The sequence below is a fragment of the Pungitius pungitius genome, chromosome 10 (genome assembly GCF_949316345.1).
Source record: "Pungitius pungitius chromosome 10, fPunPun2.1, whole genome shotgun sequence".
Lineage (NCBI taxonomy): Eukaryota > Metazoa > Chordata > Actinopteri > Perciformes > Gasterosteidae > Pungitius > Pungitius pungitius.
The window spans coordinates 19,022,992-19,047,216 of NC_084909.1; the positions used below are offsets into that span (position 1 = coordinate 19,022,992).

Genomic DNA, 24,225 nt, shown 5'->3' on the forward strand with positions numbered 1-24,225 from the left:
ATCAGAAACTCCTTCACACTCCAGCCCGGCCTCAGTCAAACCCGTAGATTTTAAGCTGAGGGGAACACCAACGTCAACCTCAGGGTACCATAAATATGTATATAAAGCCTTCATGACAATCCATTCAATGGTTGTTATTTGAGCCAGCTTCTCTGCACGTACATTACAGTGACATCTGTCGGGCTTTGGGCTTCCTGCTGGACCAAATGACCCACATGTGAGTGGTGTCTACTCAGTTCAAGGGAAGAAAACCAAAGTCACAAGCAAGATGACTAATGCACATGTCATAATAATAGTAATCCAATTTCATGCAGCATGCTTGCTTTACTTCTGCTGCGCTGTTATAAACTGATTATAAAACTCAGGTGCAAGAGCACTGGATCAAAAACCAGCACTGGCATACCACTGTGTTTTTAGTTATGGATCCATACAACGTCTCCAAAGTGTCTGAATGGGGTGAATGTTGTTAGCTGCTGATGGGCAGGTGGCTCTGTGTATGGTAGCATCACCACTCAGCTGCCTGATTATTGAACTCAAAAGAAGAATCCTGTTTTGCAGTTCTGCAGGTGTAAGAGACAGACTATTGTCAGAACAATTAATGGCCTCCAAGGGGAAGGCAAAAACCTGTAAAAACACGGATTCTGGGATATTCTACTTCTATCAGACTAGTAGGAATAAAACATCCAACATACAATTGGGTCTTTTTGCATCTGTGGACTTATATTCATTAAAACTTGGCATCAAATTGCATTCATGTTATTTTCAGACACCAAATTTGAGAAAACTTGAAATAAGAAAAACCAACTAACACTAAAACTGACTTCTTAAGTAATTAAGTGGTTCTATTAGTAGTAGTATATCTGTGATATTTAGTATTTTTATTAATTGGAGGTGTCTTCTGCCAATCAAGAACTAACAACATCACCATCTTGTGGATACTTAAAGTAAATGAATAGCTTGGCTGCCAGGCAATAAATTTGTGTCAGACCCCATTAAAATATGTACAAGTAACAAAAATGTCACATGGCTTTGTACTGATGTTTTTGTTAAATGGCTGTGAACCCATATCTGGTCCATGCTATACATATCTATCTATTGATCTGTGCACATGTGAGAGTGTCAAACTATGTTCTTCTGTCTCAACATCTACATCATGTCAGGGAAGGACTACGGATGAGAGTGGGTCAACACCATTACATCGAAGTCAGTGTGTCACTTGTTAGCAAATCGGCAGTGACACAGACTAAATGCATACCACCACATTGAACCTATTACCTGGTGCCTCATGGTGCCTGTTGTCATGCAACACAGTCGGTTTTAAATGGTGGAAACGTTTTATAGAAACTATATTGTTGATGCAAAAATTGTGGGAGCAAGTTAGTTTGTGGGTAAATGGTTTAAATAAAAAATGTTTTTTATTTAAAAAACGTATTAAAGAAGGGCTTTTAGTTTGAACAGGCTATCGTCGACACAAAGAGGCCATTTGTCTCTCTTTGTCCTTGACACACACGTACACTCCAAGACACCTTGATTTGAATACGGGAGGATGAGGAAAGATGTATCACGAAAGCAAATGAGTATGCAAATGAGCCTCCTATTTGTATATTTAAACACGAGGATTGAAAAATGGTTTTGTTTTTACAGTCCTTTTGGAGTGGATTTCAGCTTTAAATCTATTAGGATGATGGCAAACGGTGTGCTTCTGTGTGTGTATAAAAGCAAGGTCTGTGGCAGACCCTGATACCCTGTATTCTAAAATGAATATATTAGAATACATATATATAGCACGTTGACTATATATATATATATATATATATATATATATATATAATATAACGTGCAGGGATAAGACATTTGATTTCACAGGATGGAAAGGTCTTCTAATAATAGATACAAAATGTTTGATATTGATCCAAAAGGAACTTTCTGCTCATACAGCTGAACCCATCAGACAGAGAAGGCTCAGATGCACTCGACGGGGCCATGTTTTTTTCTTGCAGCTGTTGCGTATAGTGGGGAAATGAGTTGGCATTCTTGCACTTCAGCTTCCCTTATCTCAAAATATTAGTTCTTGAAATTTTACTGGATTGACTGCGCTTTCTCTAATATGGATTAGAACTAAAGTGAGATAGATCACTGTATAGAACTGGGCACCAACCCTACCTCTGCACAACACAACAGGTTGTGTTGGCACACCTGTTAATAGAAAACCATTCCAGGTGATCTTCTCCTGAAGCTGATTGGAAGAAGCTGTCTTTAAAGCTAAAAACAGCTTCTTTGAAGAAAAATACTAATACATCCATATATAAAACATATTCTGGTTTGTTGAGCATTTTTTTGTTCCATATCCGTTCCTTCATAGTCTTTAATATTAGTTTACAATGATAAAAATTATGATAAACCATTGAATAGGAAGGTAGGTCTGTACTGTAAAATGGATCAGCAGTGTATTGTCACTTTCGATCACATGTCTCCCTCTAGTGGTACATGGTGCAACCTCTTTTCTTGTTGGTCGAGCCATTAAAAACTACCAACCTGCACACTAAGTTGATCATTTAAAATGTTCAAGTTCAGCTAATGCATAAGACATCTTCACACAATGGTCATCTGTGTACTGAAACATATCACTTTGGTTTTAAGAAAGATGTCCAGGAGGAAACGTTGAATAAACACAGGGCGGTGGAACAAGGTTCTTCATGACTTTATTGAAAGTGCGGGTTGCAGTCAGGAGTCAGGCGTCCTGCGGTTTGCAGGCCAGGAGGTAAAAATACTTCACGGCCACAACCACCTGTGTCTCCACAGAGGTCACCCTCATTATGGACATCAACCTGGGGAGACACCATTCGGTCAGAGGATGTGTTTAACTTATTACTAATGAGCCCTCAGCTCTTGCTATCGTGTCGTTGTCAAATTTGTGGAATTGTATGGTGTTCGGGGAATCCTTTTTATTTTTATCAAAACAAAAATACTTCAGTCTTACAAGTCCACCGTGGGAAACCTGTTGGAGGACACCCCGATATGAATCAAGGGACGAGAATTGTCCTGGACATGGCGAAGGGGCTCAACATCATGTGTGACAATTTCTTTACATGGTGCAGGCTGGGACAGGAGCTCCTAAAGAGGACCATGGTGGACCAACCATGAGGAAAAAAGGGTCTGTTTTTGCTGTTTACATTGCTTCTAATTGGGATGAAGTAAACATCTGTTCACCATTTTAACATGAGATTTGTTTTTGCTGAATTAAAACCCCCATAAAACACCGTCCGAGTAACAAAAAATGTCGTGTGTGTTGTGCCTTGTGGCGATGCTGCCACCCTGCATTCTACCTTTGACAGATGTGGTGAGAGAGCGCAGTGGCTTTCTGCGGGTGTTCTCTTAGCAGCGCCTGATAGCTGGAGAAAGACTCCACCAACCCCATGTAACTGGACAGAGGCATGGGCCTTTCCACCCACACACACTCGTGCCTGCAACACACGGAACAACACGGTCAACACAGGAGCTACTGTACATTCTTTGTGAAAAGCAGCCATGAAACGTGCTGAAATTGACCAAACCAAAGCGCGCTCTCACCACTCCTTGTCAGGGTAAGGGATGGATTCATAGGCCTCGCGGTAAATCTCAATAGAGCTGTGACCGAGGTGAGCGCTGCGGTAAGGCTGCAAGGCTGCATAGAACTGGTGAAACCAAGAGACGCACAGTCATGAGATCAGTGACAATAGTCCCATAACATACAAACTCTCACATGTGCACAGATCAATAGATAGATATGTATAGCATGGATCAGATATGGGTTCACAGCCATTTAACAAAAACATCAGTACAAAGCCATGTGACATTTTTGTTACTTGTACATATTTTAATGGGGTCTGACACAAATTTATTGCCTGGCAGCCAAGCTAGTCATTTACTTTAAGTATCCACAAGATGGTGATGTTGTTAGTTCTTGATTGGCAGAAGACACCTCCAATTAATAAAAATACTAAATATCACAATTATACTACTACTAATAGAACCACTTAATTACTTAAGAAGTCAGTTTTAGTGTTAGTTAGTTTTTTTTATTTCAAGTTTTCTCAAATTTGGTGTCTGAAAATAACATGAATGCAATATCTGATGCCAAGTTTTAATGAATATAAGTCTACAGATTCAAAAAGTCCCAATTGTATGTCGGATGTTTTATTCCTACTAGCCTGATAGAAGTAGAATATCCCAGAATCCGTGTTTTTACAGGTTTTTGCCTTCCCCTTGGAGGCCATTAATTGTTCTGAAAATAATCTGTCTCTTACACCTGCAGAACTGCAAAACAGGATTCTTCTTTTGAGTTCAATAATCAGGCAGCTGAGTGGTGAGTGGCTGGTATGCAACGCACAAGTGGAGCGGAGATCCAATAACTTAATAAACCCTTGTCTCTGTGTTTTCCACCACCATAAAAAATGACGTAAGACAACAGCCGTGGGTGAACATTAACTAGAACGTCTCTCAGGTGAACACCTCCACAAGCACCTCTTGGCAGACTTGGTTGAGTGTGTGTGAGCAGCAGTCTGGGTAGCCGAGCCGCATGTCAATGGTGTAGTTGAGCAGAGCCAAGCAGCCACGGGGCTTCAGGACCCTGTTGGCCTCCTGGAGAAAGCGAGGCCGGTGGAACCAGTGGAAGGCGGACATGGCTGTCACCAAATCCACCGAGCTGTCGGCGCTCGGCAGCTCCTCGGCCGCACACTCCCTGAGGACAGAACAGTCGCAACTGCTGGATTAAGCCCTGATGTTCCATTAAGAGGCCGCTGCTTCAGGTTACAATCTGTTGAAATATTAAATAATGTAAATTGCATTCGAAACGAAAACAGCTTGCAAAAAATGACGTTTTTTTTTATGTACGGCACCCACCAAACGTCTGTAACATGCCACATATTTCAAAAGAATTTGAGTGTCCTGTGCTGACAGGACATTTGTTCTGTTTTCTGAGCCTTACTGCATGACCGACTTTCACCAGACAAAGGTCACGTTGTTTTTGCTCTGGCCAAGACTCCCCGAGTCACGTTTTCAGAGCTGCAGCTAATATGTGCCGTTAACGTGGTGAGTTGCACTGAAATTACCTAGGTTTGCGGTCCAAGTGCAATTATGCATTTCCTCTTTAAAATATGTAAGATACATAAGATAACATAAGTTGCACCACGCTTACCTATAAGTGATGTTTGGCTTTTTGGAATGCTGCAAAGCCATTTCCAGCTGGGCTGGACTAACATCTGTCCCCAGCACGGAGGCAAAGTGTTCAGCCAGCAGCAGGGTGCCTTGACCTGAGCCACAGCCGACATCCACTGCCCGCTCAAAGGGACGACCCACCTGACAACATACTTTGCATTTTACATGAAATCCCTGTAATGGTTTTTACAATAACATCGCTAACGGTAATGTTTTATAATTGCAGGAGATAATACCACAATTTTACCAACACACTACCTGCTTTTCCAAGAAGTTAAGCACTTGTTGTATCAGATGATCCGTTGGGGCAATCCTGTACTTCCAGTAGGATCTAGCGTGTTCCTTTCCTTCATACAGGCGATAAGCCATCGCTTGCTGATGTCCTCTCTCAACAGTTGCTAGAGAAAAAAGCCATGCGTTATCATGTGTTCTGTTATTGATCAAGTGGACAAAACACGGGTTATTCCTTTTTCGCTGGCCGAAACACACACACACACACACACACACACACACACACACAGACACACAAAAGGGGGCAACAGCGGTACATGGGAAAGGGAGGTCCCACAGCTTTCGCAAGTATGTGGCCTGTTTAACAATGAACTCTATTAAAGGGACAGTTCCAAGACCTTTTCTGTCATGATGTGGCAGTGTTTTACTTAATTTTTTCTGTGCAGGATCCTTAAACGATTTTTTTCATTCTAACCAATGATATCTCAATACCTTTATCTATTGCTAAGCCCCAACCCCCCCAAAAAGGCAATATCAGTACAAAGCCGACAGAAGAGCATATTATGACTTTGAAGGATGCATCCTGGATGTCAAATCATTCTGCTGGAAAAAAACAGGTTAGAAATTCAAAGAGAGAAGGTAAAGCCTTCAGGTCTGTCACACCCGTATGTCAAGTTGGGGTTTGGTCCTGTCTCCACGTTTGTTTTGTGACTTCCTGTTTTATTTTGGAAATGATCTCTCCTCTCATTTCAGGTTCCATGTCCTTCCTCATGTGTCACCAGTCTGATTGTCTCCCCTTGTCCTGTGCCAGTGTGTCACGTTGGTCCTGCACACCCGCCCCGCGTCAGTGTCATGTCACGGCCATATGTTTCTCTGTCCTGAACCCCGTGCGGGATCTTAAGTTGATGGCGCCCCAGAGCAATTTTTTATTTCATTTTAATAGCAGATTTTTTTGCATTCTATTTTCATGTAAGAAGCCTTTTTTGCAGAGCATAAAGCGGGTAAAACCTCTATGAATCACCAAGCGTGCTTCCACCCCTCTGCAAGAGAACAGAGAATGAAGAAAGAACCGAGGGGCCACCAACCTGCCCTGTTTTCAACAGCTTGGCGAAAGAAAAACTACTCAACTTCTTAACCAAAGCCTCCAAGCACCCCTTCTGTGAAAGTGTGTTTTGTTTCAAAATAACCTCCAGTTGTGTAACCTCTCACTCTGCTTTAAAGGAATCAGCTGTTTTGTTGGAAAACGATTTGAGAGGTGCAAGATGAAAAAAAGAATATAGTTTGTCATACATCAACTTTACACAAACGATCACTATGAAGAAAAAGAGTTGTATTCAGGGTTTATTTCCACGCTGAACACACACATTCAATAATTGGTTTTCAAGTTAATTAAATGCAGATTGTAGCGGGCAAGACCCATAAACTCTCCTTTAAAACATCCAATTCTACAATGTTGATGGAGCTGGTTTTGATGTTAGGATGCAGAAATATTCCATTTCCTGATCCATTTCAGTGTCAGGGGACATCACTCCCATCTCCTCCAGAAACCTGTGAAGCAGTGCACTCATTGAATAGTCCCACGGCTAATGTTCACAAAATAGGATCATGATATGACAGCAGGTGTGTTTAAGTTAAGTGCAGCTGTGTGTGTGGGGATAGATGACCTCTTTTGAGTCGTTAGCAGCAGTTGGCCAGCAGCTTCGGGGTCTTTCTTTTTGTAACCTTGGAACATGGACCAGGTCTCAATGAAGCCGGCCAGATTCCTGACTGAGATTGACGACTTCACCTGAACACTCTCAATCCTGTTGTGACAGTATATTTATGGGTTATTATTACATATAGAGACAACCAAACAATACAAGGGCATAAAACACTTGTATTTAAATACATTGAAGTAAATCAATATATCCTTGTATGTTCAGAAGACAATTGTGTTGTATTCATCTTTGGCACAGATGTGTCGCGTGGTGATTACCTCTCTTTGTCAGGAAAGGGGATGGCAGTGTAGAGCTCCTCCAGCTTACCATCAGCTACAGCCGCTCGTTTGCTTGTGAATGGCAGCAGCACCTGCTTCACCTGGAAGGCAAATGCTAATAAATGGGTAATCACCCCATTATGAGTATACTTGTATGAATATTAGACAAATCAAAACAAACCTGTGGATAAATGTGATTACAGCACATGTGGGTGAAGAATGAGGCGATACACTAGGTCAAAGGGGTCAAACTCAAGGCCAGCGGCCCAAATCCGGCATAAATCGCATTTCCATGCAATAAGCTGCTATTCACTGGGGGTCGCACTCTGTGAGTGGCCGCATGCGTTAGACCAGGGGGACCCGGTTTTTCACCAACGCAGTGCTGGTAGATCCCTTCCTTTGAAACAGACGAGAGGCTTTTTGTGTTTTTTGTTCATACCGATTTGTTTGGCGCTCCCGGTATGCAGCGCTGTTGTTGATTTATTTATTATTAGGGCTTCAATTAAAGAGTTGAGTGAAAAGTAACTCGCGAGCCAAAAAAGTGTGGGAACCCCAGCGTTAGACCTTTTCAACGACAGGGTTTCTCCAGGCAGCACCGCCCGCTGGAAAATGACCTTGTCCCGTCCACGCGCCCTCCCCCCCACCCCGGTCGGCTGGACCATTCGTGCGGCAACCTGAGAGATCAAAGTGGTCAATATCTGGCCTAAACGTAAATTTAGTTTGACACCCCTGCACTAGGTGATAGCAATATGTTGAGTAACATGATGAAAACATGTCTGTGTTCTGACCTTATCAGAGCAAGCTAACAAGCATCTTTTGATGATTAGTAACCCATATTGGTACACATGGGTGCACCGAGCTAAATGTTGGAAACTTTGTTTGTTTGGAAATCCAAGCAATTATTTGGTAATTAATTATATGTAGAGATGAATATTTGTTCATCGCTCGTATCATTGTTGTTGATAACAGAAAGAGCAGGTTGTAGTGTGTTACACTAATTAAATTGTACTTTTTGCTGTCAGTGTGCGTCTGTTTCATTCAGTCATTTATCAAAAAAGGGTGTTGCATGTGTGCTGGTACCAAGAACAAACAGTGACAGTGGGCCAACAAAGTGTGCACTGCTGATCATGTTTAACACAACCCACCTCTTCATAAATGTGATTGAGTCTTTCTCCACAGCCCTGGTAGTTAAACCTGGTGCCAGAGTCGCTGAAACCCAGCAGAGCCACGCATCCCCCGGGCTTCAAAACCCGATTTGCTTCGGCCAGGAACCTCGACTGATCGAACCAGTGGGCCGCCGACGCTGCTGCCAGCAGGTCTACAGAGCAGTCTGGGAAAGGAAGCTCCTCTGCGGTTCCCTTCCTGCTAGTGCAGGAGACTGGTCATACTAAGGAATATACCTGGAACATTAGCATTTCAAAGTCATACTTTATTGGCGACTCCCACCTGTATGTGACGTTCGGGTACCCAGGCACGGCTCTGGCCTCCTCCAGTTGACATTCACTGATGTCGATTCCCACCACTTCCTGGAAGTGCGGCGCCAATAGGCGTGAGTTCTGACCCGTCCCGCATCCCAGATCCACAGCCAGCACATGTGGCTCTTCCTTCTGAGTGTGTTATTACACATGTGGTGTAATTGTGCAAATTGTTGAAAAGTGCGAAATTTAAAAAGGACTTAGTGGTATACCTTTTTAGAGAGGTATTGAAGAATGATGTTCTTGAGCTCGTCTGGAGGTGTGAAGCGATACTTTTGGTAAGAGAAGGCATGATCCTTTCCCTCAAACAGTCGGTATGTCATGCTATTTTTCTGATCCCTTCTTTCCGTGCTGCTGCCAAATTTGCTCTCTCAGACCTCTGCACCAAAGTAGTTTCCTTTGTCCGTCGTTCCCTTCTGCTTTGCCTTTTGCGTTGTTTCCTTACTTTTAGCTTCTTTAACCCTCCTTTTGAGCGGCTTCTTTTCCTGCTTTTCCCTGCCTGCACTTTCCCTGCATGCACTTTCACACACTCTGCCCTACGTCACCCCCTTCAGCTTCAGATTAGAAAACAATGGCTTACAGAGGCGGTGCCTTTCTGTTAACCCTTTAATGGCCAGATCATTTCTGCAGATTGTATTTTACCAGCTGCATTTTGATGCAATAATTTATTCTTCTATGAAATCACTGCGTCAATAGCGGAAGTACATCGGATCTTCCAATTCCAAGTCTTCCAACGTTGCGAGCCTTTTGCAAGTGAAACTCAGTCTCAGTATTTTGCTCTGACACACAAGTTTGGTTTATTATCAAAGTGCCTGTGGAGAGGTTAAAAACGGTAAACAAAAAGGAGGACACACGTGTTTTCAGTGTCATAAAATGTATACATTAACATTAGGATTAAGGAAAGACAAAAGACATGTAATCAGAAGATCTGATCTCATGTATTCTTGGAATTGACTTTAAAATTATATATACGCAGGCTCCTTCGTTGTTTGGTCGATTGACATTCCAAACCCTATTCGCGACCAGCGACGAATCCAACGACTTTATCTGGTTTTATTGTTTTATTTGTGGTGTCTGACGTGAAAGCACGTATTGTTTTGCAGTTGCTGTCCTTGGCGAGTCTCACAGAATCCTCGCGGCTTGCAGCAGTCCAGCTGCAGTCAGAGCACAGAGGAGACATATGTTACGTGTGGACTGAAAGTCACGCGCGCATGCGCAAAGCCACTGGTTCCATAAAGAGAGAACTCTCTTCAGGACAATCGTTACTAATCACGAGAAATACGGAATAAATACCACACGGAATGTATTTTATCTCCCAATACGTTTGATTTATCTCAGACTCGGAAATGCCAAAGATAATTTGAGATTTTAGTGTATAGTCGCTCAGTTTGTTTGATGAGAGCCTCCAGAATATCGTCTGAGACTGCACCGTTCCATTTCACCTCTCTGAATTTGGAAAAGGTTTTTTGGGCAAAAAGTCACAAATCACTGAAGCACTGCCTCTGCCTGGAGTGGCCAAGAGCCGCACCTCTAACATCACTTTTAAAAATAGGTTTAAAAGTCTCAGCACATGTTTTTTACTACTTACTTTTCATGTGATACCACATTCACTAAACTGAAAAACATCTTTGTTTGGATTTCCCGGGGTGGCCCTCCAGGGTAGACAGGATTTTTAATTGCTCTTTGGGGAAAATGGAGATAATGGCCTGTTGACCCTTTCCAACTTAGCTCCTCTACACAAATAAAGCATGCAGCATACCGTTCCAAGGGCTCTGGTTAGTGTTGACTTCATCTAACATTGCATCAGAGGCATTGATTGAAACACATTATTTATCATATCTAATGTCCTTACAGATTTTCTTTCACTGAAACCAGTCTCAAGCCTGTACAAAGTGTAACTCTCTCAAGCTCTTTCAACACCGGCTTTAGATACTCTTAGGATGTCATGGAAGCAGTGGGCATTAAGAAAGCCTGAGGGACCAATACAAGAATAAAAACCTTACATCCCTCATGACTTATGTGTGTGTGTATGTGTGTACTTGTGAGACCTGTTGTACTCTACTATGTGAAAACAAAGCAAGAGATTACATCACATAAAAATAATAAAGGATCATTTGTTTTCTTTTGATGCTTAGTAACCCAGATTGATCAATGATCCTAAGAAAGGTGAGAAATCAGCCCGGAACTACACAGGAGGAGCAGGTCAATGACCTGAAAAGAGCTGGGACCACCGTTGCCAAGGTTACTGTTGGTAATACACTAAGACGTCATGGTGTGAAATCATGCATGGCACGGAAGGTTCCCCTGCTTAAACCAGCACATGTCGAGGCCCGTCTTAAGTTTGCCAATGACCATTTGGATGATCCAGAGGAGTCATGGGAGAAAGTTATGTGGTCAGGTGAGACCAAAATAGAATTCTTTGGTCATAATTCCACTAAGCATGTTTGGAGGAAGAAGAATGATGAGTACCATCCCAAGAACACCATCCCTACTGTGAAGCAAGGGGGTGGTAGGATCATGCTTTGGGGGTGTTTTTCTGCACATGGGACAGGGCGACTGCACTGTATTAAGGAGAGCATGAACGGGGCCATGTATTGTGAGATTTTGGGGAGCAACCTTTTTCCCTCAGTTAGAGCATTGAAGATGGGTCGAGGCTGGGTCTTCCAAGATGACAATGACCCGAAGCACAGCCAGGATAACCAAGGAGTGGCTTTGTAGGAAGTATATCAAGGTTCTGGCGTGGCCGAGCTTGTCTCCAGACCTAAACCCAATAGAGAATTTTTGGAGGGAGCTCAAACTCCGTGTTTCTCAGCGACAGCCCAGAAACCTGACTGATCTAGAGAAGATCTGTGTGAAGGAGTGGGCCAAAATCCCTCCTGCAGTGTGTGCAAACCTGGTGAAACACTACAGGAAACGTTTGACATCTGTAATTGCAAACAAAGGCTACTGTACCAAATATTAACATTGATTTTCTTAGGTGTTCAAATACTTATTTGCAGCTGTATCATACAAATAAATACTTAAAAAATAAACATTGTGATTTCTGGATTTTCTTTTTAGATTATGTCTCTCACAGTGGACATGCACATACGATGACAATTTCAGACCCCTCCATGATTTCTAAGTGGGAGAACTTGCAAAATAGCAGGGTGTTCAAATACTTATTTTCCTCACTGTATATATTCTCCAGTTATTGTTCATCACCTTGTAGGGAATGTGTGTACGCTAAGAGTTCTAATCAATCTTCATCATGATCAGCAAGTTTTTTGCATTTTCACCATCAAATATCAATTATTGCTTCACGTGTTGTGAAAACACATTTCCCCATTGGTTCATGACTGCTATGACATACTCATGTGTGACAAGATATACAGGTCCTCAGCTGCTCCTAGGAAGCTACAGTGCGTATATGTGCTGTGCCACACACAGTAAGCAATGTAAGCATGAAAAACATTTAAGATTTGTTTAGGAATTGGATTCATACAGTAAATGTGAAGTACTCTATAGCAATTCTGATTTAATGTAATTACTTATTGACTTGTTTTGTCTTGCTATTTGTAACCCAGTTTATTTTTGCATTGCCAATATCCCTTCAATGTCTCAGTTAAGGTAAAAAGCAACCCTGAACTAAACAGGTAGGAAGGAGTTCCAGCTGCATTGTAACCGGTCCAGAATCCAGCTGTAGAATTTCCTTTGTTCATCAAACAATCTGTTACTGTCTATGGAAAACAATACTTTTCCCCAGTATTTTAACCTTACCATGTTTGTGAACATAGGGAACTATCGCTACCTAGCATTTGTCCTGTGTATACTGTTGTATGCTTTTATTACCTTTTCTAATCTTGTCATAATAGGGTTGATATCACGAGAGATAACTTTACATGAGCCCATGTATATTTTTATCATGTGTCTTTCTATCAACTCTCTGTACGGCTCTGCTGGATTTTTCTTCAGATTTCTGAGAGACCTACTGTCCGATACTCATTTAATTCCACGCGCAGCTTGTTTTGCTCAGATCTATGTCATTTACACCTACGCATCCTACGAGCTCACCCTGTTAGGCATAATGGCTTATGATCGTTACGTTGCTATATGTCAACCTTTAAATTACCACAACAAAATAACATCAAAGGCAGTCTCAAAGTTGGTTGCCTTTGCATGGATTTATCCAAGCTTTTCTGTTGCAGCCTGTGTGTATCTTTCCTCCAGACTTCCATTGTGTGGCAATAAGATACCAAAGGTATTCTGTGCCAACTGGCCTGTTGTAAAATTGTCATGTGTCAGTACTGTGATGAATAACCTTGTCGGCATGTTTGTTTCCATAAGCACCGTCTTCCTGCCCCTGGCCTTTGTCATGTTTACATATATACGAATAATACTCATTTGTAGGAAACGCTCATCAGCGTTTAAGAGCAAAGTCGTACAAAACTGTCTGCCACACATTGTTACATTCGTCAATTACTCCATTACTGTATTTTGTGACGTTGTTCTTAGCAGAATTGACCTTGAAGCGCTGAATCCATTTTTAGCTATAATTATATCACTTGAGTTTGTTGTGATTCCTCCAATGGTGAATCCTCTTGTTTATGGCCTGAAGATGGCAGAAATAAGAAAATGTGTTCTAAATCTGTTTTCACGTTCAGAACCTGTGAGAACAAACCACAGAAAATGAGAGTAAATCGTGTATTTTTCTATAAATAGACAGCAGGTCTTTTCTCACTTTCATTCTTCATCAATAGTTATAATAATACTCTCATAATACAATTATTGATGAATAAATAAATGTGTAGAGAGTGTGTAGTGTTTTCTTTCAATCAATAAATAATCTTGATCATATAATGGCTTCAGGGTTGTGATTAAATAAAACGCACTCCGAATTGTCAGAAAAAGAGTTTGTAATTAAAAGTCGATCTATTGTATGATATAATATTTTCATGGGAAAAAAGAAAAAGAATCATAATACAATAAAAAAATATATATTTTTTAATCAACCTAGCTAACTGAGCATCAGTGCAACGATTTAACTAACCAACTAACCAACAACAGTGTAAAGGTCTTACAGTAGTGTGATTGATGTGGCCGGAGGGGATTTATTGTAAAGTTTCATTGCAGTGGACAGGAAGGATCTTGTCACTGTTCTTCTAACGAGTCTGTTGGAAAAAGGGCTCCTCTGTCTTTGTAGTATTTGGTGGAGAGAGTGGGGTGGACATTTCTTGTCAGACGAATTATCTACCTGTCTCCTCATCAAACCTGGAATTTTAATATTCTTCTATTTTCTGTCTATTGTGCATTGGCTCTAGAGCAACAGCTGCAGGGGGGTTACACATGCAAGACCCCATGTAGCTGCCAACTGCCCCATCCGAAAAAACGTTAGGTGAATGTGACACTGGGGCGGTAGTCTATATCTTAAAAACTGCAACAACGCCACCTTTTTGCGTTCCGGAGAACAGGTCTAATCATTGTTTGATGCACCTGCTTAGTTTGGTTGGGGTATTCAACAGGAGCCACAGTATATACAGACCCACCATTTGTTTGCGCTTTCAGAATTCTGTAGTGTGTTGGATTCCAGTGATCCTGGATCTTGTTTCTTCCCCTCACACTGGTCCTTCAGATATTCTAACGGGTCAACGGTCAGCCCCTCGTCAACATTTTGGTTATGTCTCTCCTCTCTCCGTTGTGCAACCATAGACTGTTCGCAGTCGCCTCTGGTGTTCGCCAAGCCAGTTGTCCACCGTAGTTGCAGCGGGGTCTTTTACTCTCCCTTGCAAGAAGTCCACCGGCAACTGCAGATCCTGAACAAACATCATAAGATAACGTACAATGTCCAGTCCCTCTTCTTCTCCACTGGCAGAGTATGCCGCAGATTGTGCAATGTGCAGTTAAAACGCTCACACTGGCCGTTTCCCTGTGGCCCGTAAGGTGTGGTCCTGCTTTTCTGGACCTCGTACAACTCACATAGCTGCTGGATGAGTACCGCTTCAAAACTTCTCCCCTGGTCGTAAGGAATCCTGGACGGAACTCCAAACCTGTAGAACCACTCATGGACCAGCAGTCGGGCCACTGTGGGGACTGGGGTGATGGCCTGTGTATACTTCGAAAACACATCAGTCATAATCAGAACCTGTTCTCTACAATCTTCAGCAGGTTCGAGCAGGGTGAAGTCAATGGCCAATATCTGATTTGTTCGGGAGGCCAATAAATGGCCCATAGAGGTACGAACTTTTGGTTGGACCACTTTTGCCAATGTACATCGTTCACAGTTCTTGCAATACTCTTTAATTTCATTAATCATACCTGGCCAGTAGCATCTTTGTCTCACTAGGTCAGTTGTTTGTTCCACACCTTGGTGTCCTTGGCCCTGATGTAACTGATGCAATACTTCCTCTTTTAGTTTTGTGGGTAATACTAGCTGTTGTCCTTCTTCCCCTCCATCAGATCTAGACACACAGCGATACAGAACCCCCTCCTCCTTTATCATTCTCTCCCATTGGCAAAGCATCTCCAGCATTGAAATATGCTGCATTTCTCCAATTTGACTTCCAGGCCTTCTTGGCCTTCTGCCACAACGATTGTACCCACTGGCCAGATCCATGGTACTGAACCAGTGGGCCCCCGACAAGGCATCCAACGACGGGGAAAAGGGAAAGCATCTTTTCGTTTTTTACCATTGAGTTGGCGATAATCCACTCAAAGACGAATGATGCCATCTTTCTTTTTCACCAGTACAACCAGAGAGGCATAGGGGCTGCTACTTTCCCTAATGACCTGATTTTCCAGCAACTGGTGGATATGAGTTTTAACTGCCTCATAGTCTTATGTAGGGATACGTCGATAACGCTGTCTTACGGGCGTGTTGTCCACTAAAGGTATGTCATGAACAATAAAGTTTGTACAGCCTATATCACCCTCAAATGCGGAGAAAACTTACTCGTACTTATGCAAAAGGGACTTCTCCTTTCCCTGTTCATGGGAGGGAATACTGGACAAGTCGATGTCCCCGATAGCATTCTGTACTGATTTCCCTCCAGCAGCTTGGACAGAGGAAGTTGCCACAACACCCTTGTTCGACATCCCCTCAATTTTGATAACGCCTGCAGGTGGGCTCACAATCTCTATCTGGCACACTTATCCTACCCTAGTGCGTGGGGAATGAAATATATCCACAGTGATAGCTGGTGCCATCAATAAGCCACCGAGAAGGTTGCTATTCTCAGGGGGTTGGAATAGTACAGAGCAGCGAGGATTAAAGACTTCCTGGGAGCAAGTGGTTGCCACTAGTTTCATGGTGCCAGCCGGGACACATACTCTAGTCTTACCTCTAACTCTGACTGCTCCTACTTTCTCAGCCTGTGGTGTGAGGTGCACTTGATGACAGTACTGTAAGGCCTGGTGCCAGGTGCTATTCGCTCCCTTAATAGCGGGGAGGTCAAACATGGCCAAACAGTTCTTCAAAAAATTGACCAATAACATTCATTCCCAAGACACCTGGGTAATCTGGTTTGGGTAAGGATTTCGGAGGGTCCTTAACAATAAGAATGCCACGTTTTGCAATCACTTTGCCAAGCTCTGTGACGTCTAACTCTAAATAGCCAACATAGGGATGTCTAGATGGTTGGCTGTTCTGAGATGCAACCATCTGCCTGACTGCAGTCTCTCCTGACCCCACGACTGAAAATGCTGAATAACGAAGTTTTCAGTTATGGTGGACACTATGCTATTCGAGCCTGACCCCATCTGATTGGCGGCTCTGCCCGTCAGAGGGTGTCAGTTTTCCGACGGTGGCTGCGTGTACCTTGACCCATCCCGTCCAGAAAGGTAGGAATGTTCAGATTGGGGAGCTGCCCGTTCATTCTCACGGTCCCTAGCAAAATTGCCTGGCCGTTGAAACCGTCTACAGATGACTGCACCCCTAGATTCAAACTGAGGGCGCTTAGGGACGCTTAAGGCCAATAATGTTTGGGAAAACTGCATAAACTGCTCCTGCTGACTTTATAGCATTTCCCGTAGTTCGGCTACCTCAGACTTCAAAGTGGCATGGGGGACCATGCATTCGGATCTACCTGAAGCACCCTGATGGATGCTAAAAACAGATAGGACTGAAGAGCATCTTGGCCTCCCTTCCCACGCTCTACCTTCTTTCTCCCATCGGATGGCTGCATCATGGAGATCATAGGCAGGATTAGTACGAACAAGTTCTTTCAGCGCACAACTAAGGTTGCCATCTGAAACAAACTCAACATATTGATCACGTAAGAGGCTAGCTGCCTGTGCAACCCCTTCAGGAGAATGTTGTATAACTATATCCATTTGCGAGAATAGCGCATTTATATACTCACGCAATATCTCCCCTTCTTGCTGTTTCTGAGAGTGGAAATTCTGCAATAAAGCAATAGGTGAGTCTACACAGCCATACTGAGTCTGAAGGATGGAAAAAATTAGTTTGGGATCTTCCCGAACCTGTCTAGAACGATATTTAATCTCATCTCTTTCTGCTCCTCATAAATGGTCATAAATAAAATGGGCCTGTTCTATAATAGACATCCGATGTGTGCGTAATTTTGACTGTACCTCATCCAGCCATTCCCTCACGATACCTCCCCTTCTCCCGTAAATCTGGAACACTTATCTTTTTCACTTATCTTCATTCACCTTAGGAATGTAAACCAAACACTCAACAATTGGTGTCAACCTATTAGAGGTTTCCATACTGAGAGTACTGAGTGGTTGTGCATAGTCAAGATTAACATCGCTGGCAGAGGGGGGTGCAGTCAAGGAGCCTGTCTTTCCTGTAACAGCCGCTCATTATCTGCCTTCAACCTTTGCACCATTACCCGAAGTTCTTGCATCTCCTCGTCCTGATAACACTGTATCTTCTCTGAAAGCAGCTGGGAGCGATGTTTCAGGGGTCCTCTGGCACACAAACTGCTGTTTTGCTCCAAGATTCACCAAAAACAAGCAAATGTACGAACCTTATAGAGAACCAGCTCCACGGTGTATACCAACATACAATCCAAAATTATTTTGGTAATATGTCTCTGTCCTGTCTATTTCTAAAATACTGCAACAACGCCACCTTTTTATTATATGAGGGGAGGTCCTCGAATAGGACTGAGCAACACAGGTTTGTTTAATCAAGGGACAGAGAAAATGTTAAAAAAGATTATCACACAAAAACCTATATACTCGCCCAGTTCCATACCACGGCGAGGGAAAAGTGAAAAGTGATTAAACTAAACCTCTGACTCATTCTATAGTATTAGGCAAATTAATCTGGTCAGGTCTGAAAGTCTTAGCTATGGTCCATTTGGTCTGGTCTGATTTATAAGCCTGTGCAGAATAGTACTTCGACACAGCAACACCAAGATACTAAAATAACATGCAAACCTGAGCTTCCCAAGTGCCTCACGAGGCACATGCATACAGGCCCACATGGAAAGAACCTATATGTGGATATATGCACATATATGAAACCTATATGCAGTATATAAGTACATATATACTGCATATAGGGTACATATATGCTGCATATATGCGTATATATGCTACATATAGGCGACCTATATGTGGCATATATGCGCATATATGCAGCATATATATTGTCATATATGCCCATATATACAGCATATATGGGCATATATGCAGCATATAGGCGACCTATATGTGGCATATATGCGCATATATGCAGCATATATATTGTCATATATGCCCATATATGCAGCATATATATTGTCATATATGCCCATATATGCAGCATATATGGGCATATATGCAGCATATATGGGCATATAGGTCGCCTATATGCAGCATATATATTGTCATATATGCCCATATATGCAGCATATATGCGCATATATGCAGCATATATGCGCATATATGCAGCATATATGTGCATATATGCCGCATATATGCGCATATATGACAATATATATGTTGCATATATGCCACATAAAGGCTAAATTGTGGTGCTTATATGTGCATATACAGACCATATAGGTCTCCTGTATTTCTTATATCCACATATAAGCCCAATGTACACCCAATGTACAAACAAGATATGTCTTATATGGCTCATGGCAGGATCTGGTCATTATGTAGCTCATATCTCACTGTCATACTGTCATACATGATGCCTAGCTCATATTATTATCAAAGCATTAATTAAGAACTAACTATAATAAAAATTCTGCAAGAACTTGTGTAAATGCAAACACGTGAAATTAGTATCACATGTAATGTGATGTTATGGAATTTAACTATGGCAATTAAGTGAGCGGAGATGGAAAGCTATGATGGCTATACAATTTCAAATATTTCTTGTATGAAGTGAGTGGTAAAGAAGAAAATGTATAACAACATCACTCGTGTTTTTCTTTTATTTTGTCAATCAAGCCTTTTTTTTGCAATGTCAAGTCACTTCCACACATTCACATTAATGCAGTTTCTAAATGGCTGAAAGGTCATTAGTCTAAATGTAGCAAAAAAAAGTAATCATCATCCCATATCTATCTGAGCATTTCACTGTGGTTAATTAATTTTAACACAATGTCAACATTTCCGTACACGGTTTTAACGAAGACACTTGTCTTTAATTTGAGATACTTGTACAGCTCCACTACAGCGTCGCGTGCGAATGACGTCATCAACCGCGCTGGGCCGCTTGTGGATGACGTCATTCACATGCAGCTGCGATCGTATCTTTCGCGCCGAAAGATAACGGCTGGGACTAAGTAAAAAGTAGTAAAAATGGAGACATAGCGAAACGCTGATGTCTCCATTTTTACTGCTTTTTACTACTTGAATGGACTGAGGGTGATGATAGTGGGGCGCATAGTATTTTGGCGATTGACTGTGTCCGGAACTTTTCAGTTCAAGATTTTTTTGCCTCGACTGAACAAAACGAGAAGCTGGTGGAATGGCGAAACGGCCGCCAACCCTGGCCGGTTCACCCAGCCAAATTGACGTGGCAAGTAAGTTATGTTACATTCTTTATGTATATATTACATTAAATTTGGCTCGCACGTAAAGAAGTGTAAAATGGATCTTGTTACCTGACTAGCTTAGCATGCTGGCTGTTAGCTACATTAGCAAACATTAGCTATTTGCTAATGTTAATGTTAAGTCTCTTAATTCGGCAGGGGAAGACTGAGAAGGCTTAAAAAAAGGTAACTGACTGCACCAATTGGTGCTTTAGTTTAAGTTATCTCCCCTCTCTTGTTTCTTAATGTGTATGTTTGTAGGTTTGTAATTGTGTCATCTATGATGATTTAATGTGCTTTGCCAAGATATATGTGCAAGGTGGTGTAACGCAAGTTAATAAGAGTTGGGCTAAAAGTCAGTGTCTTGTGGGTTGACAGTAAAAAGGGAGGGTCTTCCAAAAACAAGCACCAGGAGGGTGAGAAGCAGGAGGAGGGTCATGACAGACTTTCAAAGAACAAGGTACACTACCTGTCTGCATCCTGTGTGTGTGCTGTTACATTACATTACAATACATTCATGGTTCCTCTGTTTCTCCCTCTCCCTCCAAAGGTTGTCGTGAAAAAGAAAAATGTTTCTAAATACGAGACAGGAGGAGGAGGAGAAAGTGGATGATGAGGCGCGTCATGACACAAAGAACAAGGTACACTACCAGTCTGCATTCAGTGTGTGTTATTAACTAAGCTATAGAGATTTTTATGTTTGGATAGTTAGTGGTAATATGTAATTTACTTGCCCCACATGCATAAAATTGTTGAAAAGATGTTTTTCTTCTCTAACAAGACTGCGGCAACAACTAAAAACTCAGCGAAACCACAGGTGAATAACATTATGTAGTAAGGATGAGTATAAACTGTATGCTTTGTAGGATCCAATTATGGCACTTTTCCACTGCATAGTACAGCATGGTACGGCTCGCTTTAAATGGTACCTGGTCTGTTGATGTTCTAAGCGTACCGTAACGGTACTTTAAACGTGACATGAACACACTGAAGTGGTACTTCTGCAGTGGAAAAGCAACTCAGTTAAAGCGAACCGAGCTGTGCCGTACTGAGACGAGTCGTACCACGCAGTGGAAAAGCAAAGCGAGCCGAGCCGAGGCGTTACATGCAGTGGAATAAATCATGTTTGTGTGCGGGCATACCATCGCTTTTTTACTTGCTATTTTTGTATTTCCTTGCACCTCAAGAAAATGTGATGTGTGTGTGTATATATAAAAAAAACTCTTGCTTACTCCACCTTCATTTTACCCGCCTTTCATAATAATTTTGAAATATTACTTTAAGGTGGGAAGCCAACCAGAGGGGACGGGGAGCAGCTGGTTGCCCTGGACAAAATTAAAAAGGCAGCCATTATTGGTGAGTAAATGCATAAAGTGTTGAGAAGGGAAAACAAAACTTTTAAGACTTTATAAGTTCACCACTTTAACCATAGCCTACTTGTATCAATGTATATTAGGCATCAATGGAGACTGGATAAGGTAGGGCACCCATTATTGTTACTGTATCTGCTTAGCACCTATAATACTAATTCATTGCTTGCTCACTTTTTGATCCCACCTTTCCTTTTCTAAAGCCACATTTCTGGGGTATTGCCCTCAATGTGCTGTAAGGTGTGTAGTCCTCTATTTTGTAGAACATATATTGTTGCAAATAACCTCATGGCATATTGTTGTTGTCTGAAGTGTTCATAAATAATATTCACCCCTCCTTCACCCTTAATCCCCTCTGTCCTGCCTTATTTTGTCTATGCCGGTAATTGATTTGCTTGATTTTAATGCATACCTTCTTCGAGCATGGTGTGTGTGTGTGTGTGTGTGTATGTGTGTGTGTGTGTGTGTGTGTGTGTGTGTGTGTGTGTGTGTGTGTGTGTGTGTGTGTGTGTGTGTGTGTGTGTGTGTGTGTGTGTGTGTGTGTGTGTGTGTGTGTGTGTGTGTGTGTGTGTGTGAGAAACAAAAGGTCTTGTTTGCTCAAAGCCCAGCCCAGAGAACACGGAATGTGTTAAAAAGTCAGGATTTGTTAATTCAGAACAGATGGCTGAATGCCATTCGCTCATTATTGTTACAATATTATTATATTGTCTAATTATTTTTGTCTTCTCTAGATGCTACATTGAAGAAATGGCCGGCAGCCAGCCGAGGGCAGATAGGAACAGCTATAAATTCCAAGCTCGCAGAGATGCGAAGATCCATGAAATGTTTTTTTTTTTTTGTTGTTGTCATTTTTGTACATTTTGATAGTCCTTAAATAAATAATGTAAATTTCCACATTTTGGGCTTTTATTTTTGTTTCCTAGTTTGGATTTTAATAATTTTACTTATAGGTGGACATATGTGCATATATGTACCTATATAGGTACATTTATGCATGTATATATATGTGTACATGTATGCGTGCATATATGTGGGCATATATGTGGGCATATATGTGGCGCATGTATGCGTGCATATATGTGGGCATATATGTGGCGCATGTATGCGTGCATATATGTGGGCATATATGTGGGCATATATGCGTGCATATATGTGGCGCATATATGTGGCGCATATATGCGTGCATATATGTGGCGCATATATGTAGCGCATATATGTACATATATAACATATAGGAAAACGGCCAATTTTATATATGTCACATATATATATGTGGCGCATATATGCGCGCATATATGTGACGCATATATGTGGCGCATATATGTACATATATATTATAACATATAGGAAAACGGCCAATTTTATATATGTCACATATATCAATTACCTATATCAAAACATATATTAAAACATATGTTTATATAGGTTCTTTCCATGTGGGGGGTCAAAGCTATAGGGAATATATTCTGCTGGCTCCAATTGAAATAGGTGTTTATTAATATGACTGTTACATCCTTAGGAAATGTCATCTGAACTTCAGGTGCACTGTAGCAATTGTGACTACCTTCATGACAAGATAGTTTCAATTGTTCCTGTAGGTTTCATGTATTTTGGGCATTGTTTATTCAGTAGATTGCATCAAGCTGAAACAAGGAGGAAACCTATGTCTGTATGCTGATTGGATGGTTTGTATTCCCAGCTGACATGTGTCTGTATTAGTACAAGATATTAAGGACAGTTATATGATGGAGCAAGTACCATTTGACGGATGGACACCCATAACACAGGGAGAAGAACAATTCACTAACCATGATAGATAATTCTTCTCATGTAAGGTTGTTTTTTCTTTCAGGTTTAATTGAAGGAACTAACCCCAGAATTGCTCTCTTCTCTGTCACTTTACTGTGTTACTGTTTCATTGTGATGATAAATGTTGCTCTTATGGTGACCATCATCTTGGATAAGAACATGCATGAACCAATGTATATTCTATTGTGCACTTTGTGCATTAATGGGCTTTATGGGACAACAAGTTTCTACCCAAAGATTCTATGGGATCTGCTGTCTCCTGTTCATGTAATCTCTTATTCTGGATGCCTTTTTCAGGCTTTCGTTATACATTCATTTGTCTGCAGTGATTTGTCCATTCTTGCAGTTATGTCCTATGACAGATATGTGGCTATATGTCGACCCCTGGTGTACCACTCTGTCATGTCAAAGAAGAGACTTTTAATGTTAATATCTTTGGCCTGGTTCACACCTTTTTGCATTATAGGCACAAATATGATACTCACATCTAGATTAAAGTTATGCAGCCCATATATTGACAAACTTTATTGCATGAATTGGATTATTGTGAAACTTACTTGTTTCCCAGCTGACACTTTTGTTAACAACATAATTGCTTACATCACAATAATCATTTACGTATTTCATGGATTTTTAATAGTTTGGTCCTACTTGTATGTCATCAAAACATGTGTGAATTCTTTAGAAAACAGGGCAAAGTTCATGCAGACATGTGTGCCACATTTAACCTCCTTGGTAATTTTTCTGGTGACGGTACTTTTAGATATCATGCATATACGACATGGTTCAACAAACTTACCTCAAGCACTTAAGAACTTTATTGCCATAGAATATCTTGTCATTCCTTCAATAATGAATCCTCTCATTTATGGTTTTAAATTGACTAAAATTCGGAAAAAGATTATTGGTGTTATTACTTTTACAATAAAACCACTTGCTAAGTAACCTCAAAAACATGTAGTAATGCTTTATTTATAAATACATTATTCTACAGTGTCACATTACCTGCTTTTTTTTAAAGGGCCAAATGAAGATTCATTTTCATTATAATTTGTCATAACGTGTATTTTCTAGAGAAAATAGGGCATCAATGAGCCATGAGTCAAACTTGAATTAATTACTATTGTGATGACATGAATGTATTATTCTGAGGACTTTTAAATTGGGATTTGCATTTTTCCTCATATGAATCC

At 41.4% G+C, this 24,225-nt stretch overlaps 4 protein-coding genes and 1 long non-coding RNA gene across 8 annotated transcripts; 3 read left to right on the forward strand and 2 right to left on the reverse strand.

Annotated features, from left to right (window-relative positions):
- Window positions 1-2,685: 2,685 nt before the first annotated feature.
- LOC119229330 (putative methyltransferase DDB_G0268948) lies at window positions 2,686-5,718 on the reverse strand. Its single transcript, XM_037489608.2, has 6 exons — window positions 5,455-5,718; window positions 5,177-5,337; window positions 4,504-4,720; window positions 3,571-3,674; window positions 3,327-3,464; window positions 2,686-2,828 (listed from the first exon to the last, which is right to left on the reverse strand). Exons 1-6 carry the CDS (start codon window positions 5,563-5,565, stop codon window positions 2,732-2,734), a joined length of 828 nt encoding a protein of 275 aa, XP_037345505.1. The 5' UTR covers window positions 5,566-5,718; the 3' UTR covers window positions 2,686-2,731.
- A 1,032-nt stretch (window positions 5,719-6,750) lies between these two features.
- zgc:162396 (uncharacterized protein LOC555292 homolog) lies at window positions 6,751-9,435 on the reverse strand. The gene is made up of 6 exons (XM_037489563.2): window positions 9,090-9,435; window positions 8,849-9,009; window positions 8,548-8,764; window positions 7,403-7,503; window positions 7,092-7,229; window positions 6,751-6,975 (listed from the first exon to the last, which is right to left on the reverse strand). Exons 1-6 carry the CDS (start codon window positions 9,198-9,200, stop codon window positions 6,873-6,875), a joined length of 831 nt encoding a protein of 276 aa, XP_037345460.2. The 5' UTR covers window positions 9,201-9,435; the 3' UTR covers window positions 6,751-6,872.
- A 3,163-nt stretch (window positions 9,436-12,598) lies between these two features.
- LOC119229169 (olfactory receptor 6N2-like) lies at window positions 12,599-13,549 on the forward strand. The gene has a single exon (XM_037489348.2). The coding sequence runs from the start codon at window positions 12,599-12,601 to the stop codon at window positions 13,547-13,549; it is 951 nt and encodes a 316-aa protein (XP_037345245.2).
- Window positions 13,550-19,210: 5,661 nt separating this feature from the next.
- Window positions 19,211-22,117, forward strand: LOC119219055 (uncharacterized). Of its 4 annotated transcripts, XR_009957029.1 has the most exons (6): window positions 19,360-19,844; window positions 20,232-20,313; window positions 20,404-20,494; window positions 21,138-21,209; window positions 21,310-21,331; window positions 21,955-22,117. It is a non-coding gene; the product is annotated as an uncharacterized LOC119219055 (long non-coding RNA). The 4 variants fall into 4 exon arrangements; XR_009957030.1 differs by having other exon boundaries at window positions 19,211-19,844; window positions 21,138-21,463; XR_009957031.1 differs by adding an exon at window positions 20,013-20,039 and having other exon boundaries at window positions 19,358-19,844; window positions 21,138-22,117.
- Window positions 22,118-23,032: 915 nt separating this feature from the next.
- On the forward strand, window positions 23,033-23,977 carry LOC119229171 (olfactory receptor 4B13-like). Its single transcript, XM_037489352.2, has one exon. The coding sequence runs from the start codon at window positions 23,033-23,035 to the stop codon at window positions 23,975-23,977; it is 945 nt and encodes a 314-aa protein (XP_037345249.2).
- The last annotated feature ends 248 nt before the right edge of the window (window positions 23,978-24,225 follow it).

Bases quoted from the DNA above. Each gene is read 5' to 3' on its own strand.
- LOC119229330 (XM_037489608.2), bottom strand. From the start codon at position 5,565: ATGGCTTATCGCCTGTATGAAGGAAAGGAACACGCTAGATCCTACTGG. The intron at 4,721-5,176 runs GTAAGCGTGGTG...TTCTGTCCTCAG, and splicing joins AAGCCAAACATCACTTATAG to GGAGTGTGCGGCCGAGGAGC. The intron at 2,829-3,326 runs GTAGAATGCAGG...GTGTCTCCCCAG, and splicing joins TCTCACCACATCTGTCAAAG to GTTGATGTCCATAATGAGGG.
- zgc:162396 (XM_037489563.2), bottom strand. From the start codon at position 9,200: ATGACATACCGACTGTTTGAGGGAAAGGATCATGCCTTCTCTTACCAA. The intron at 9,010-9,089 runs GTATACCACTAA...TAACACACTCAG, and splicing joins TTCAATACCTCTCTAAAAAG to AAGGAAGAGCCACATGTGCT. The intron at 7,504-8,547 runs GTGGGTTGTGTT...TTTGCCTTCCAG, and splicing joins TCAATCACATTTATGAAGAG to GTGAAGCAGGTGCTGCTGCC.
- LOC119229169 (XM_037489348.2), top strand. From the start codon at position 12,599: ATGGAAAACAATACTTTTCCCCAGTATTTTAACCTTACCATGTTTGTG.
- LOC119229171 (XM_037489352.2), top strand. From the start codon at position 23,033: ATGATAGATAATTCTTCTCATGTAAGGTTGTTTTTTCTTTCAGGTTTA.